This window comes from Echinops telfairi, unplaced genomic scaffold (genome assembly GCF_000313985.2).
Source record: "Echinops telfairi isolate 266 unplaced genomic scaffold, ASM31398v2 ScPeMD7_7475;HRSCAF=8513, whole genome shotgun sequence".
NCBI lineage: Eukaryota > Metazoa > Chordata > Mammalia > Afrosoricida > Tenrecidae > Echinops > Echinops telfairi.
The window spans coordinates 312707-329116 of NW_022111379.1; the positions used below are offsets into that span (position 1 = coordinate 312707).

Genomic DNA, 16410 nt, shown 5'->3' on the forward strand with positions numbered 1-16410 from the left:
TCATATGGAGCAGAGCAGGTGGCCTGCTCTGTTCCACATGTATAACTGGGATGATAAATGAGAGAGAAGCAAAGTTTTGGGGACTGTGTTTTGTTACAGGAACTTGGACTGAATGATACATACCTTGTAAGTGCTTTCTACTTACTTGTTGAGTAAGTGCATAGCATGGCATCAAAAGAATTGAGTTCTTAGGGAACTGGTAGAGAGGTCTGAGGGGCCGGCTCCAATCCCAACTACGTAGACAGCCACCCTCCCCCCAGAAGAATTTACTTCAGAGGACAGCACTGAAGCTACAGCTCAGGGAGAGGGACATGTCTGATCAGAGCATGCGGGAGCAAATGAAGGGGGAAGAAGAGAGAGTGGAGCACATCCTGGCCCACCAAGCCTTGAAGATGATATATCCCTGCTCAGAGCAGCCAATGCACAGAGAGGACCAAATGGCCAGTCCCACTATGAGACACAACACCCCTCACTGACCCATAGCCCTATAGGGGACAACACTGGAGACACAATGTGAGAATTGCGCCCGATCTGACCCCACCACACCAAGGCAGAACACTAAAGGCGTGCAACAGAACAGCAAGGGAAGCAGAGCAAGAAAGTCCCAAGGGAGTATGAGCCCATTGAAGTTTATTGTGCCAACCTAGCCAATAAACAATAATGCTCTGTGGCGTTAATTGAAGGGAGGAGGGATAAATGGCTCAGGGAGCCTCATCTTTCTAGTTCTCGGGCCACTTGCTTTGTCATGGTCTGACCAGGGTGCAGCTGCCTTAGCCAGTTTCCTGCTTCAGCTGGCAAGGCTCACTTCCTGCAGGACATCCCCAAGGAGAAGCCACAGCCACATGGACCCAACCCAATGCAGCCCTGGGTGCTAGAGCAGCCGTGTGGAGACCTCTGCCAGCGCCGAGATGCTCACACGTTCACTGATTCGGCTTTCTTCCTGCAGTCGGCTTCATAGTGTGTATTTTGTGAGATGGAGGAGGACTTTGTGGATTGGTGTTGGACATACGGGTTAATGTTGAACTTCTGGGCTTGGCAGCACTGGGTTGGGATGTTTTCTTGATGTGCACTTAACCTTCATATAAAACTCTCTCTTATACATGAGTTTCCGTTGATTTGTTTCTCTAATGTACCCAGACTAACACAGAGTACCAAAAATAGACTTTGGGGACAGGGCATGGCACCCCATCAGACTCGACCGGAAAACACTCCTAAAAGTCAACAAACAGACCTTGAACTATTGACAGGCTTTTCTTTCTTTTTTGTCATTGTTTTTTTGTTGTTGATGTTCTTTCTGTTTTTTTTGTTGCTTTGTTTTGCTCTGTCTTATTTTGGTGCATATTATTATTTCTGCAGGTCTATCTAGATAAGATAGGTGGGATAAGCAATCTGGAGGAGAAAACAATGGGACCGATGGTTCCAGGGGGACATGGGAGAGGGGCAGGTGAGGAAAAGGAAGTGGTGTTAAGAAACCCAGGGGCAATAGAACAACAAGTGATCCAAAATGGGTGGCGAGGAGGTTGTAAGAGGCCTGGTAGGGCTTGATCAAAGGCAATGTAACTGAAGGAATTACTGAAACCCAAATGAAGGCTGAGCATGCTAGTGTGACAAGAGGAAAGTAAAAGGAAATAGGGGAAAGAACTAGGAGGCAAAGGGCATTTGTAGAGGTCTAATTATAGGCATGTACATATGTAAATATATTTATATATGATGATGGAGAACTAGATCTATGTGCATATATTTATAGGTTTAGTAATAAGGTCTCAAATGGACATTGGGCTTCCACTCAAATACTCCCTCAATGCTATAACACTTTGTTCTATTAAACTGGCATTTTATGATGCTCACCTTCCCAACATGATCGCTGAAGACAAAGCAGGTGCATAAGCAAATGTGGTGAAGAAAGCTGATGGTGCCTGGCTATCAAAAGATATAGCATCTGGAATCTTAAAGGCTTGAAGATAAACACACGGCCATCTAGCTCAGAAGCAACAAAGCCCACATGGAAGAAGCATACCAGCCTGTGCGATCACGAGGTGTCAAAGGGATCAGGTAGCAGACATCAAAGAACAAAAAATCAGATCACTGTGAATGAGAGGGGAGTGGGGACCCGAAGCCTATCCGTAGGCAACTGGACATTCCCTTACAGAAGGGTCACGGGGAGGAGACGAGCAAGTCAGGGTGCAGGGTAGCAACGAGGAAACATACAACTTTCCTCTAGTTCTTAAATGCTTCCTCCCCCACCCCACCCCCACTATCATGATCCCAATTCTACCTTACAAATCCAGCTAAACCGGAGGAGGTACACTGGTACAGATAGGAACTGGAAACACAGGGAATCCAGGACAGATGAACCCTTCAGGACCAGTGGTGAGAGTGGCGATACCGGGAGGGTGGAAGGAGGGTGGGGTGGAAAGGGGGAACCGATTATAATGATCTACATATAAACCCCCTCCCTGGGAGATGGACAACAGAAAAGTGGGTGAAGGGATATGTTGGACAGTGTAATAATTTATAAATTATCAAGGGTTTATGGGGGAGGAGGAAGCAGGGAGGCAGGCGGAAAAATGAGGAATTGATACCAAGGGCTCAAGTAGAAAGCAAAGTTTTGAGAATGATGTTGGCAACAAATGTACAAATATGCTTGGCACAATGGAGGGATATATGAATTGTGATAAGGGTTGTATGAGCCCCCAATAAAATTCTTTTTAAAACAAAGAATTGAGTTCTAACCCAGCCCATCTTTACTACTATCTATGTGGCCTCCACTGGAACCTCAACTTCTATCAAGCCATATAAGCTTTTTTTGGGGTGGGGTGGGGTGGAGATAAGAACAATTTTTTCTCCAGATAAACTTTAAAGAGAAATGAACAGGAAGGTATTTTAAGAATGGTTATAAAGAGGCCAGTCGAGTAATTACAAAGCCCAAGCTCTTAAAACTTGGTAGATTTCCACTTGGGACCAGTCAGTTAGCTTTTCTACTAAATGAGGTAAAATCTCTATGCAAAGGAAAGCCCTTCCCTACAGAATGGATGGGGAAATGGCAAGGAATTGAACATAGTAGCCGGAACTGCCTCAGCCATCCTTGGATCAAGAGGGAAAGGCTGGGGGAACCTCAGAAACCTCAATCTTTGTGATTCTGGCATTAGTAACTGGCTATTTCTGGAATTCTTTTTTTTTTTTGCTTCTGGATTCTCATATGAAAAAATAAAAAAATAAACCCTTGTGGATTTAAGCCACGTCAATTGGATCTTGGTTATTCAGACCCAACATGCTCCTTAATTCATAAGGGAGTTTTCCTTGAGAAGGTGGCCTATACGCTGAAGCATCAGGCTTATGGGAAGGCAGATATTAGAACAGCAGAAAAGTCAAAAACCTCTCCAACTCCATTAATTCCCCTCTGACTCTTAGCTCTGGAGACTGGAGCACTCAGGAAAGGAGATCCAGGGTAAGATAAACTGATGCAGAAATGGTATCTGGAGTTCTGAGGACAGGAGAGTTTGGCTCGCATACCTGGGTGGGGCAAAACGGACAAAAGTGATGCCATGTTGTTGATTGCCGAATGACCTGCCTCCTTCCCCCTCCCATCTCAGAAAGTCCCACTGGGATTGATTTCAAAATGTACTCCTGTGTACATGGAATTAGAACATGGTAATTAAGCTTGTTATTGTTAATATTGATCCTTTTAATGTTGTAAGCAAGATGTTATAATCAATCCTACACCCTGTAAGGCCAACTAATTCTAAAGAATGTTAATGTTAATTTTACTGTCTGCTTTTGGTATACCTGCGCACTCTATAGGCACAGCCCTGATAGATGATAAATAAATATTTGTCTTTATAAACTCACTAAGATTTCCACTCGGGACTGCAATCAAAAGAATTGCTTTTAGATTCTAGCAGTCTGGTTATACCCAAATAAAGACTCTTCTAAATTATCCAGACATGATAGCAGCTGTTATTTACTTGAACCCACAGCACCTGGAGGATCGTCCCTTTGTGTCCCTTGTCACATAGAAGTTATAATTACATGTTCCCTCCTGTCACCATTTGTGCATCGTCTCTCTACTAGTCCGAGTCTTCCTGATTCAGGGACTCTGCCTGTAAAGGTGTGTTGGGAGCACAAGGCCTAGCTTACCTAGACAGACATGCAGATACATTAATAAGTGCAAAAACCAGGCAAAGCCAAATAAAACAAGAAAGGAAGTCAAAACCAACAAAACAATAACAACAACAGCAGAAAGCAAGAACAAAATAACAATCACAAAAAGAAAGCCATTGACAAAAATGGAAAAGCCTATGAATAGTTCAAGGTCTGTTTGTTGGCCTACGAGTGTTTTCCAGTCGAGTCTGATGGGGTGCCATGCTCTGTCTCCCAAGTCTATTTTTTATATTCCCCAGGGGGTTCATCTCTCTGCTCCCCCTGCTGCTCGCCCTCAGTGCCTCGCCCCAGTGTGATGGGGCCACACAATGAGCTATCCTTGCACTGTGTCTCCAGTGCTGTCCCCGCAGCATCATTGTTCAGTGAGGGGTGCCATGTCCCGTGGTGGGGCCAGCCCTACGGTCCTCCTGTGCATTGTCTGCTCTGAGCAGGAACATCGTCCTCGGGGCTTGGCGGGAGCTGAGGAGTTTTAAGCCCTTGGTCCATTCATCCCTAAGGTCATCTCCACCCCTGCCCTTCCCAGTTATATGAGCCAATAAATTCCCTTTGTGCCTAAGAGCTAGGGTTGAATTAGTTTCTCTCTGTGTCTACCATGCACCTTGAATGTGACCACTTCTCACCATCTCCACTGCCACCATCCAAATCCAAACCAACTACCCATCTTTTTCCTCGACAGATGCAAGTAGTCTTTGCTCCACTTTGGCTCTGCTACAATCCATGCTCCACCCCGCAATCAGAGTCATCTTAGAAAATCTCAGTCCGATCATGTCACTTTCCTGCCTAAAACCATTCAATGGCTTCTCTCCGTACTTTATCTGACAAGGCCCTGCATGGTCTGCCATCTGCCTGCCCTCTGACTTCATTCCATGCCTCTTCCCCTGCTACTCTGCTTCGTCCACGTCCATGTTCTCTCTGGTTCTCAAACACGTTAAGCTCATCATCCTGTCAGGGCCTTTGCACCTGCCATTTCCTCAGCCTCCTACAGATTTCCATGTCAGTGTCTCCTCATTCCTTTTCTTTTCTTTTTTTTTTAAATCATTTTATTAGGGGCTCATACAACTCTTACCACAATCCATACACACATCAATTGTGTAAAGCGCATTTGTACAATCATTGCCCTCATCATTCTCAAAACATTTCCTCTCCACTTGAACCCGGGCATTAGGTCTTCCCTCATTCCTTTTCTTCAGCATGAATATCAGCTCCGCAGAGACTGTCCTTGACGATTTTGAAATTTTAGCTCCCCCGCCCTGTCTCTTTCTATACACTATCTTGTTTAAACTTTCAACAGAACTTATAACTAGCTGAAATTAGCCTGGAGGAACCTGGTGGCACAGTGTGTATGAGTAAGGCCGCTAAGTGAACAGTCGGCAGTTCAAAACCAGCAGTCACTTGGAGAAAGACAGAGAAGGTGTTCGACTCCTGTAAAGAGTTAGTCTCCGAAACACACATGACCTACCCTGCCCTGTAGGGTGGCTGGGATTCAGAGTCGGCTCGACGGCAGCATGTTTTCTCTTTTCTGGCGCTGGTTTTGTTTCTAGTGACACTGGCCTTAGTTACGAGTTTTCTTGCTTACGCCTTTGTTGCCAGGCTCCCCTATGGTATGCGTCTCAAGACAGCAGTGTTCTCATCTGTCTTGTTCGCCACGTATTGACCTAGAAGGTATTCAATCAGTAGTATATGAAAGAACGACTTACCAAATGATCAGGATGCACAGCTCCATGCAGGTCCCTGTGTTCTCCCTGGGGTCCTTTGCTCTGTACCATGCTGTCATCCCCCCGATGTCCACACCATCTACACTGTCACCCGCACTGTTGCTCCCACTGTCACCATTGCTGCCATTCATGTCACTCTGCGGTGTGTAACTCAGAGGATCTTGACCTGCTGCTTGATTTCACTCAGCTTATTTATTTTTTTCTTTCCTTCTCTTCATTTGTGAAATGGGAACACCACTTCTTTCTGAGCCAGCACCAAGGATTTCTGCGGTTGCAAGGAGCCAGTGGGTGGAAAAGCCCAGAGCCCCCAGACACAGAATTGATTGTGTCTAGCCAGGGCAAGGGTGGTGGGGGGTGGGGAGCCCCTCATGCCTGCTTCCCACCCATTCTGTTCGACTTGGCCAGCTTCCCCTGCTCTGAGTCACCAGGGCTCATGTAGCCTAGCAGCTCATCTCGGTTTATAGCTCCTTGCAAGGAACTCAATGATGTCATGACCTTCACGGTGAGAAAGCACTGATTGTAAAAGGCCAAGCTTCGCTCCCAGCCCCGTGGTTAAATATTGATCATACTGAGCAATGCAGGCCTTGAGTGGGGACAAGGCCGGAGCGCCCAGATGGTAGGTCCTCCTTGGCCCATCCCTCCAGACTCCTGGGAGGGTCCAGATGCCTCTCTTCCCTTGAGGCCACCACATAAGGACAGAAGGGGCTTGAGGTTCTTTTGAATTGAATTGTGAAACCAGGCCGAGCTTGATTGCCATCCAAGGACACTCATCCGAGAGGTCAGTCACCCCAGAGTGGCAGGAAACGCAGGAGGCCAGGGCGTGTGCTCAGAGCACAGCGACCAACCAGGCCCAGCTGCCATTAGGCTCTGTAGGCACTGCCCCCAGGTGACAGGTGTGCCTGCCTGGGACTGCTCAGGAGCAAAGACCATCTAGTGCTCTGGTGAGGAGGAGGAGACAGAGGGAGACACAGAAGTCAGTGCTGCTTCCTAGAAAAGATCCAGGTGAATCCCAGGAACTGAAGCTTCAGGTGAGCCTCCTCAGTCTCCTGGGGATAGAAAACCAGGCTCCTGCAGGGGAAGCACAGGTGGGTAAACCAGGATTCCAACGGGCGCTGCCATCGAGTAAGTAGGTAACCAGTGTGCATCTATGGTGGGAATGTCTTAGAAGGCCTTTCTTCCTGATTTCCAGCCTTAGATCTTGCTGGCTGACTTCCACCTCCATCTCCACAGTGAGCGTGCGTGCATGCATACACACACGGACAGGAAGCAGGCTCAGCATTCACACCCACACACTTTCCTCAGTATGTGTGGCTGTTCCCTCAGTTCGCTCAGAGCTCCGAGTGCTGGCGCAGACTCGGCTTTCTACCTCCTCCTTTTCCAAGGCGTGCTAGTTTGCAGGCCGGCCATGGTCTCCAGGTTGTCCTTGTGTGTTCCTGGCTGACGTCTGACCTCCAGGAGGCAGCTCCCTGGAGAGGTCTCCCTGCTTCTCCTTGGTTTCCCCTGTTCACAACCCCGCCTGCCCCTGTCTTGTTTCTCTGTCACTTTTTGTCCCCCACCTGCTCCCGTTCCCCTCCTCCCCAGAGACACGTGTGTTCTGGAATACGTGTTGTTTCACATGTACATGCTTTGGATTTCTCTCTTGGAACGTCTTTTTCATTTCTTTAGGGATGTGTACTCAGGAGCGGAGCTGCTGTATCAAGGGTGGCGTGTATATTGAATTTGACCAGTTTGCTCTCAAGAGTTCCTAGGTGGTACAAACAGACAGCTAAGACACACGGCAACCAAAGGGTTGGAGGTTCAAACGCAGACATAGCTCAGAGCAGAGCCCTGGCAATCTACTACTGAAAACACGGCCATTGGAAGCCCATGGCGTCCTGCTCCGACACAATGGTGGTCTAGCCGCTGGTTAGATTTGCTCTCCAGAGACCTGTTCAGTTACACGCCCTTTCTCAGTGTATAAGGCAAGCGACCCAGAGAGCCTCCAGGGATCCAGCCTTCTGACCATGGCCAGCTAACACAGCGGCTCTCAACCTGGGGGCGAACGACCCTTCCACAGGGGTCACCGAAGACCATCGGAAAACACATCTTTCTGATGGTCTTAGGAACTGAGACACCGCTCCTCTATCCGTCTCCAGGCGGGTCTGCCCACATGCAGATACACCCACATACGAGTACCCGGCATGAAGACTGTTACCCATGCTACTCCATGCTTCAAGACAAAATCTCATTTATTTGTCATTAGAAATAAGTATTTCACAATATATCACTACATATTGTTTTTGTGATGAATCACTATGCTTTAATGGTGTTCAATTTGTAACAATGAAAATACATCCTGCCCATCAGATATTTACATGATGATTCATAACAGTAGCAAAATGACAGTGATGAAGTAGCAACGAAAATGATGTTACGGTCAGGGTCCCCACCACAGGAGGAGGTGGATGAAAGGGCCGTGGCACGAGGAAGGTTGGGCACTACTGCTCTCACAGATGTAAAGTGATCTCTCGTTTTTCTTTTCCATTCTTCTGATTCCAAGGGTTGAGTGTTTCTCCAGATGCTTGCTCGCAGTGAGGGTTTTCTAGTCTTTAAATTATTTCTAGCGCTGCCCGTTCATCTACGGAAGTCTTGTCTTGTTTTGGTTGTTGATTTGTAAGAATTTTTTGTATGTTCTAGATATCAGCCCCTTCTTGATTTTAAGGCTGGGAGTGTCTTGCTCCAATTGGAAACACATCTGTTACTTATTCATAGTGTTCTTCATTCAATCAAACCCAACTATCACCAAGTCGGTTCCGACTCTTAGTGACTCTACAGGGCAGGGTAGAACTGCCTTATGGTTTTCTGAGACTGTAACTCTTTATAGGAGTAGAAAGCCTCATCTTTCTCCTAGTGGTTTTGAACTGCTGGCCTAGCAGTTAGCGGCCCAATGACTAACCACTATGCCACCAGGGCTCCCTCTTTCATTGAACAGGTACCCTTATTTTTTATGTAACCAAAATGATTATTGTTGCTATCGTGATCTTATCAGCTGTCTGAAAAGAAATGCATTGAAGTTTTCCATTCAATATAACACTTGCTCTCTCTGTGTGTGTGTGTGTGTGTGTGTCACATAGAAACCTAGGTTTGAGTTCAATGAAGATGAGGCTTTCTACTCCCATCAAACGTGACTGTCTTGGAAACCCACAGGAGCAGTTCTACCCCATCCTATAGGCTCACTATGTGTTGGAACCAACTTGGTGGTAGTGATTTGGAGGTGTTTTTTGGAGGGGTGATTTTTAAATAAATAGTGGAGGAGAAATCTTGAGTCATCATTTCATGAGGGGGTGGTGGGGAGGGAGGGGAAAAATGAGGAGCTGATACCAAGGGTTCAAGTACAAAGCAAATGTTTTGAGAATGATGAGGGCAACAAATGTACAAATGTGCTTGACACAATGGATGTATGTATGGATTGTGTAAGAATTGTACAAACCCCCAATAAAATAATTTAAGAAAAAGAAAGAGAAATGTAAGGGAGTAAAAGTAACTGACCGATAAATGCGCCTTCTTCATAACCAGGGATTTGTTGTAATTACATAAGCCTGATCAAGAGGTCCAGTGACAAAACCTTGATTATTCAGGTTAGATTTCCCGCATAAAAACCCAACTGTTCCTTCTGGCAGAGGCCCCCACACTTCGGTGCTCACAACTGCTAACTCTGGGGCTAACAACTGCTGAGGGCACTCTTGGCAGTAACTGAACTGAGCTGTGGAGAAACGTCCTTCCTGCAATGTTGCGTATTGAGGCGCTTTCCCCATGTTTCGGACTGCCGGAGTGTGCTTCCTGCTAGAGCTGGTGTGCCAAGCCCTGTGGTCACAAGTGCTGGGAGCAGGCCATGTACACCTCCTTCCAGGTCCTCAGTTTCCCACAGTTGGTGGTTCAAACCCACCTGCTGCTCTGTGGGAGAAAGATGAGGCAGTCTGCTCCTCTGCTTCTGTAAAGATTTATAGCCTCGGGTACCTATATAAGTCACTGTGAACCAGAGTTAAAGACTTCAGTTTTGGGTTTAAGGTTTACAAATCATCTCAGGACAATAGTTTTAGGGACTCATTCAGTCTCAATGGCTCCAGAAAGTCTATATTCTATGAGAATTTGAAATTTTGTTTTGCATTGTCTCTTTTGATTGGGGCTCTTCTGTAATATGCTCTAATAATAAAGGTGGCCAGGCAACTTTCAGTGCTGCTCTCATGGCAAAGGAGGCAGTGAGCCACACATGCCTTTTCCTCCTCGGCTCCTGTTATTGAGACCTGGTGGTGAATTAGGGTGCAGTGTTGGGCTGCTAACTTCAAGGCCAGCAGTTTGAACCCATCAGCCCTCCTTGTGAGAAGATGCGGCTTTGTACTCCTGCAGAAAGGGATAGTTTCAGAACGCCACAGGGGCTGTTCTGTCTTCGAGGATCACTATGGTTAGGATGTACTCAGTGGCAGTGAATTTGGCTTGAATCTATTCTTGTACTGCTCCATGTGAATAGAGACCAATTGTAGCTTGGATGGCTGAGAGGGCTACAAAAAGCTTGTAGAAAAATGGAATTAAAAAGGTAATGGAATTTTTCCATGAATTTTCTGAAGCCCCTCATATAAAATTTCTTTCTAAAAATCTATTTTAATTGAAAGTGTGGTTCAATTGGGAAAAGAGTAATAGTAAAGGGGATACAAGAACGTCATAAAATTGTGTTCTTCTGACAGATTTCGCAAGCACCACGTAACCAGCTTTATTTTGCACAAATGGATTTTCATGGGTTCAGGTTCTTCAGTGGCAAACACAGAAACCAATGCTGAAAATTGATCCCTGAATTGAAGACGGGGTGCGGAATTGAGGGCTTCAGGATCAGACGTTTCAGCAGTCAGAGCATCAGAGCATTGCTGGTCTCGCAACCTCACGTCTGGGTTGTTGGCGTGCCAGTCGCCAGAAAAGACTGTGATAGGCCCATCTCAGTCACATGGGAAAGGCAGGGACTTGTGATTGGCTATCCCATGAGCACCAATTTTTTTTCCTTTTTAAAATCATTTTATTGGGGGCTCATACAACTCTTATCACAATCCATACATCATCATCCATCGTGTCAAGCACATTTGTACATTTGTTGCCATCATCATTCTCAAAACATTTGCTTCCTACTTGAGCCCTTGGCATCAGCTCCTTATTTTTTTCCTCAGCGAAAGAAGTGCTGGGGAATGCATAAATTGGGTGAGGATATGTGCTGGGCAAAAAAATAAAGCTGAGCTCTGCATGGCTCTGTCCTCGTTCTCACATCAAGGATCCTTCTATGATGTGTTTTAACCAAGATCTGAGTCTCTCTCATCCGATGGTCTCTGCCTCTCCCCTCCCCTGGGCTCTGGAGTTTGAGGTGTTTCCAGTCTAGGTTAGGGCATGGCTGTTCTCAGTTGTGTGTAGTCAATGCTGCTCTATGGCATCTCGAAAGTTGTGAATTTTCACAAGCAGACCACCAGTTCTTCCTTCTGATAAACCTCTGGGTAGGATCAGACCATTAACCCTTTCAGGTAGCAGTCCTGCACTTAACCTTGATTTGTACCACCCAGGGACTCCCTGGCAGCAGAGCTCCAATCACACTTTGCTTTACTTCCAAGGGTGGTGGACCAGAAGGACAGCTGGGAGCTAAGGGGCTCTGAAGACTGTTGCGGGGAGCCCAACTGAGCTAGGAGAAGCATGGACCACAGTGAAGGGTTTGCCAGAGACCCAGCTGTGTCTCAGGAGTTACTGAAAGAGATGCTTTGGGTTTTTCGGGTAGAAGATGGTAAGTAGCAAGATATTTGGGGTCTGTGTTTGTATATATATACGAGGCGGTATAAAAAAAAACAAAATTTTTCCCCAAAGCAAAAAATTAAAATTTTTTTTTTTACAAAATAATATTATCACCCTCAAAGTACTCTCCATTACACTTCATAATTTGTCAAATCCGTGATTCCATTCTTGGAACATTTTTTCAAACTCATCTGTTTGGATGGTTGACAGCACCTCCCTCATTTTGTTTGTTTGTTTGTTTGTTTTTCTTTACCTCTTCTAAGTTGTCAAATCGCTGCCCTTTTATGTCCCTCTTCATTCTTAAAAACAAAAAGAAACCACACGGAGCAAGGGCAGGTGAGTCAGGTGCATGCGGCAAGAGAGGCATGCTGGGTTTTGCCCAAAACTGGCGCACCGAGATGGCTGCGTGAACAGGTGCCTTGTCCTGGTGGCAAAACCAGTCCCCTGTCTGCCGCAAATCAGGCCTTTGTTGTCACACAATCTTTTCAGAACCTCTACATAGAAAGCTTGATTAACAGTCTGACCTGGTGGAACGAACTCCAAAAGTTCTATGAGTAGACATTTTCATCCCTTCAGTAAGTTGACAGATGTCCAGAATGAGATTTGTCATAACTTGACATTTCACCTTTTTCGAAACAAGGAAACCACTCCAACACTTGAGTTTTTCCCATAATGTTGTCCATGTAAGCTGTGTTCAACATACAACAGTTTCTGTGGCATTTTTCCCAAACAGGAAACAAAATTTCACAGCCAAACTGTTCTCTTAAATCAGCCATCAGAAGAAACCAGGTTTGAGTGCAACTGCTTTTACGAAAAAATTCACTGTGACCAGAGAGAACCTTCCCAGGAGACGCCACTGGATGCACTGACTCAGAGCGAGTTGCTCGATGCTCACCTAACAGGACAAATGTGCACTACAAAAGCTCTGCCCAGTGGAACTTTTTCCTTTTGAGGGGGGTGGGGGTACCCCCTCGTATGTGTGTATGCTCGTGCATGCGCGTGTGTATGTACATATGTATGTATGCGTGTATATATGGTGGCACTCCTCAATACTAAGAACAGCACGTGACTGGAGCCCCCGATAGAATGTGCACTTTCCCACGGTGGGGCCTGAGGCTGCATGTTCCATTACCAAGAGGTGGGGCTAGTCATAGGATGGGGGATCGAATGATAGCCCCTCCTCTCAGGATATGGCCGCTCTTCTCATTTATCCACTCACTCAACAAATGTCTATTCAGCTCCTACCATGTGCCAGGCACTGGAGTTCCAGGAGTGAATAAAACACAGAAACCTTTGTCCCCCATGGAGTGCACAATTACAGTGGAGGAGACAGGAAATAATCAGGAAAAATAACTAAAATGCCACGTGTGTTTGCGGTGAGTAATAAAAAGAGAACTTAACCGAGAAGAGGAATGGGAAGTGTGTGACAAGGGAAGAAGCCTTTCAACCTTGGACCATGTGGTCAAGCAAGGTCTGCCTTGGAAAAAGGTGAGCCAGGACACTCCTCAGAAGTGTGGGAAGTGAGACTTATCTTCCACACTTTGGACAAGTTATCAGGAGGGACCAGCCCCTGGTAAAAGACATCAAGCTTGGTAAAGTAGATGGTCAACCAAAAAAGGACAACCCTGAGAGAGATGGGCCGACACAGAGGCTACATCGAAGGGCTCAGCTTGACAACAGTCGTGAAGATGAGACAGGAACAGGCAGTGTTCTGTCCCCGGGACACTGGCTGCCTACGAGTCAGAACCATGCAAACAGCACAGAACAACATTAAGATGTGGATGAGGAGGAGACATGCAAGACAGACTTGCAGGAAGTGAAGGAATTGGGCCCTCAGTGTGAGGACCAGCATTCTATGCAGGGCACTCTGAGGATGGTTGGGGCCTTACGTCTTGTCCATTCCAATTCAGTGTCGCCACTTTATGTATTCTCAGTGGCCAGTTGTTATGATAAATCCAGCTCAACTGTCCCTGCCGCCCTTTCCCAAACCACACAAGGCCGGTCACCAGCCAACCTGAAGACGGGGCAGTTGCTCTGCCCCTGCCCTTTCGTTTCTCACAGTCCCAACTGCAGTGCCACCTTCACGGTGAGGCCTCCTGTGGAGGAGGTGGTCGCCTGTCTTGCCATGCTCTCTCTTCGAGGGGTGGTCTTCCAGAGCAGGGGCTCAGCTCCCCACCGCACCTCGTCTGCAGCAGGGGGCAATTGATGGGTGAGTTTGCTCTGAGCAAACCCTACCATCTACGGGCCTGCGGGGCACCTGGCCCCTCCTTCAAAGCTGTCTTGTGTGCCCCTCCACAGCATCTCCTTGGAATTATGCCATCCTCGCCCTGGCCTTCCTGGTGTTCGTCATAAGCATTGTCCTCCTGAGAAGGAGTATCCAGGCAAACAGGTGAGGTGGGGGGCCTGAGGGTGACTTTTGGAGGGGGCCTAGGCAGGGGTCACCTAAAGGCTGTGACAAATCACTGTCTGGTTCAGGAAAATGTAGCCTTTAGGGCCTCTTGAGGGCGGTGGTAGAAGAACCATCAGCCTCCTCCCTGATGACCACCCCAGCCTGGGCTGCTGTGTCTGTTATGATCTCTGGCCTTGCCGTCAGTCACATAGACCCAGTTCAAATCCCAGCTCTGCCACTCAACACCTCTCAGCCAACGCTTCACCTCTAGAGGAAGTGATGAGGGGCTTCTGCCTCCTGGGATTGTGGCGCGTGATCAGGAAGTTGTGGACAATGTAGAAATAGGGTAAAAGAGGTAGCCTTCCCCTACCCCAAGGCCAAATACAGGGGGTAGGGGTGATGGTTGAGGGGGGAGGGCGAAGGGGGAAGTAGAGAGATCAGTTGAGGCTCTTGGGAAGGTTTTAGCATTGCCATGCTCGCTAAGCACCTGGATGCACAACAGATTGAGCCCAAGCGGAAGATTAAAGGACAGAGTGCTGGCCTGGCCTTGGCTGGTTTTGACCTAACAGACCTAAGGGAGGGTGACTCACGTGCAGCCAGGGCTAACTGGAGACTTCCCTGAGGGCCAGAGCCCCTCTGGTTCCCCTACAATCGTGAGGTTAGGAGTGTAGTGAGGAAAACCAGCATGGAGGGAAGAGGAGGATTTGGGAGAGCTAATGGAAGGTAGGCTGGTGATGTCATGAAGTGCGGACTCCCACAGCATCTGGAATGCAGGGGGCACACATGCTGGCTGGCGTGTGTCAGCTGGTCTGGAGAAGGAAGTAGGGAAATTCCCCAGGGATTTCCTGAAAGAGTTTCTTCAGGGGGCAGAGGGTGAGCTGGCCAGGCCCTGCCTGCCCTAAGTGGGGTGACGGTCCCAGGACCCACACCATGGGCAGTGTGTCTTGGTGGAAAGATCACAGGATTCAGAGTTCGGAGATGGAAGCAAAGCACAAATGGGCCACATTCTATCACCTGTCAGTAGAGGGGGTTGCTTATCAGGTGGCTCATAGGTGGCGCTGAGAGCTTGGTGAGACAGTGCGTGTGCGGGGTACAGGTCAGTGGTGTCACTGCCAACGGAGCATCAGTCCATCTCAGTGTCTCCCCGCTGTTCTCAAAGCAGCCAACGGGGTTTCCCTAACCCAGTTGGGACCCACCCCCAAGCCCTCTCCTGCCCTAACCACTGAGCTTCCCAGCGCAGGGAGCACACATTCAAAAGCGCTTCCTCTCTTTGCAGAAATAGAAAGATGCTGCCACTGGAAAAGCAACCTCCAGGAGCCCTATATTTGGCTGAGGCCCCAAACCAAGACGATAACGGTGTCAATGCCCAGAGAGAGACTCTGCTCTCCGAAGCCCCAAACTCGGACCAAGGAGTAATCGAGTTAAAGGAGAGAGACATCCCCTCAGTTCTCCTTCCAGACCCAGCAGAATCTGAGAGCTAGCGAGAGTCCAGAGCAGGACCGGCCCTGGCCGGGCCTTGGGCAGGCTCACTGGCCTGAAACGTCTCCGGTTTTGCAGCCTAATTTTTTGTTAGCCAGAAAAAGGAAAAGAATGGCAATTCAACTGAGATTGTTATTTAGGAAAACCACCACACTTTTTATTAAAAATGCCTTTGAAGGTGGCAGCTAGAATCGCATAGCTTGGTCAAACCATGGTGGCTCACACCTATAGGTAGCTTGGAACAAGAGTGCCAATCTGTAGCGGACCTCGGGTCAGGATTCTCAGCCAGCGGTCGGGAGGAGTTCCCAGCTCCACTCGGACCTGTCTGCCTGCTTCTCCATCAAAGGGAGCCAGAGGCTGGGTCTGACTTGTGGTTCGCAATCCACACTCCTGGGACGGCTGAGAGGAGATGGAGTGGGACTCTGGATTCCAATTCCTGGGCTCATCCCTACCACCCGCAGTGCCTTAGAACCGTTACAGAAGCATGGGCCCTGGGCCCAAGAAAACACTCGAGCCAGGCGCTCCTTGGTAAACAGAGTTGAAACCCACAACACACCCCCATCCCCGGTGGGACTTTCCCACCTTGGGACACTTTTCTAACACCTTCTTCTAAAGTGGGACCCCGAGTCCCCTCAGCATCCAAGAGCATATCGTGATCCTGTAGCTGAGTCCCTGTGATTTGGTATAAGCTGAAGATGGCAACACCAAGCACTTCATGTAAAACGTGCTTTACTAACCCCAAGCTCCTGCAGGTTCTCCTTTACAAAAGCGGCCTTTGAACACTCAGACCCATTGCCAAGGGGACTGATTGGGTCCACCAGACCAGGCGACCAGAAATCCACCATCACTGAGCCAATTCTGACAACC

The 16410-nt window shown here is 47.8% G+C and overlaps 2 protein-coding genes across 6 annotated transcripts in view; one reads left to right on the top strand and one right to left on the bottom strand.

Moving 5' to 3' along the window:
- MTFMT (mitochondrial methionyl-tRNA formyltransferase) overlaps window positions 1-6007 on the bottom strand; it is a 45068-nt gene extending 39061 nt beyond the window's left edge. The window contains exon 1 of the mRNA XM_004711985.2: window positions 5859-6007. Coding sequence (XP_004712042.2) covers window positions 5859-6007 — 149 coding nt within the window. The remainder of the gene's footprint in view (window positions 1-5858) is intronic.
- Window positions 6008-6473: 466 nt separating this feature from the next.
- SLC51B (solute carrier family 51 subunit beta) lies at window positions 6474-15739 on the top strand. 5 transcript variants are annotated; one of them, XM_045285754.1, is made up of 4 exons: window positions 6474-6492; window positions 11501-11667; window positions 13974-14064; window positions 15341-15739. In XM_045285754.1, exons 2-4 carry the CDS (start codon window positions 11580-11582, stop codon window positions 15543-15545), a joined length of 384 nt encoding a protein of 127 aa, XP_045141689.1. In that variant the 5' UTR covers window positions 6474-6492; window positions 11501-11579; the 3' UTR covers window positions 15546-15739. The 5 variants fall into 5 exon arrangements, with proteins under 5 accessions (XP_045141689.1, XP_045141687.1, XP_045141686.1 ...); XM_045285752.1 differs by lacking the exon at window positions 6474-6492 and adding an exon at window positions 6516-6654; XM_045285751.1 differs by lacking the exon at window positions 6474-6492 and adding an exon at window positions 6662-6904.
- Window positions 15740-16410: the final 671 nt, after the last annotated feature.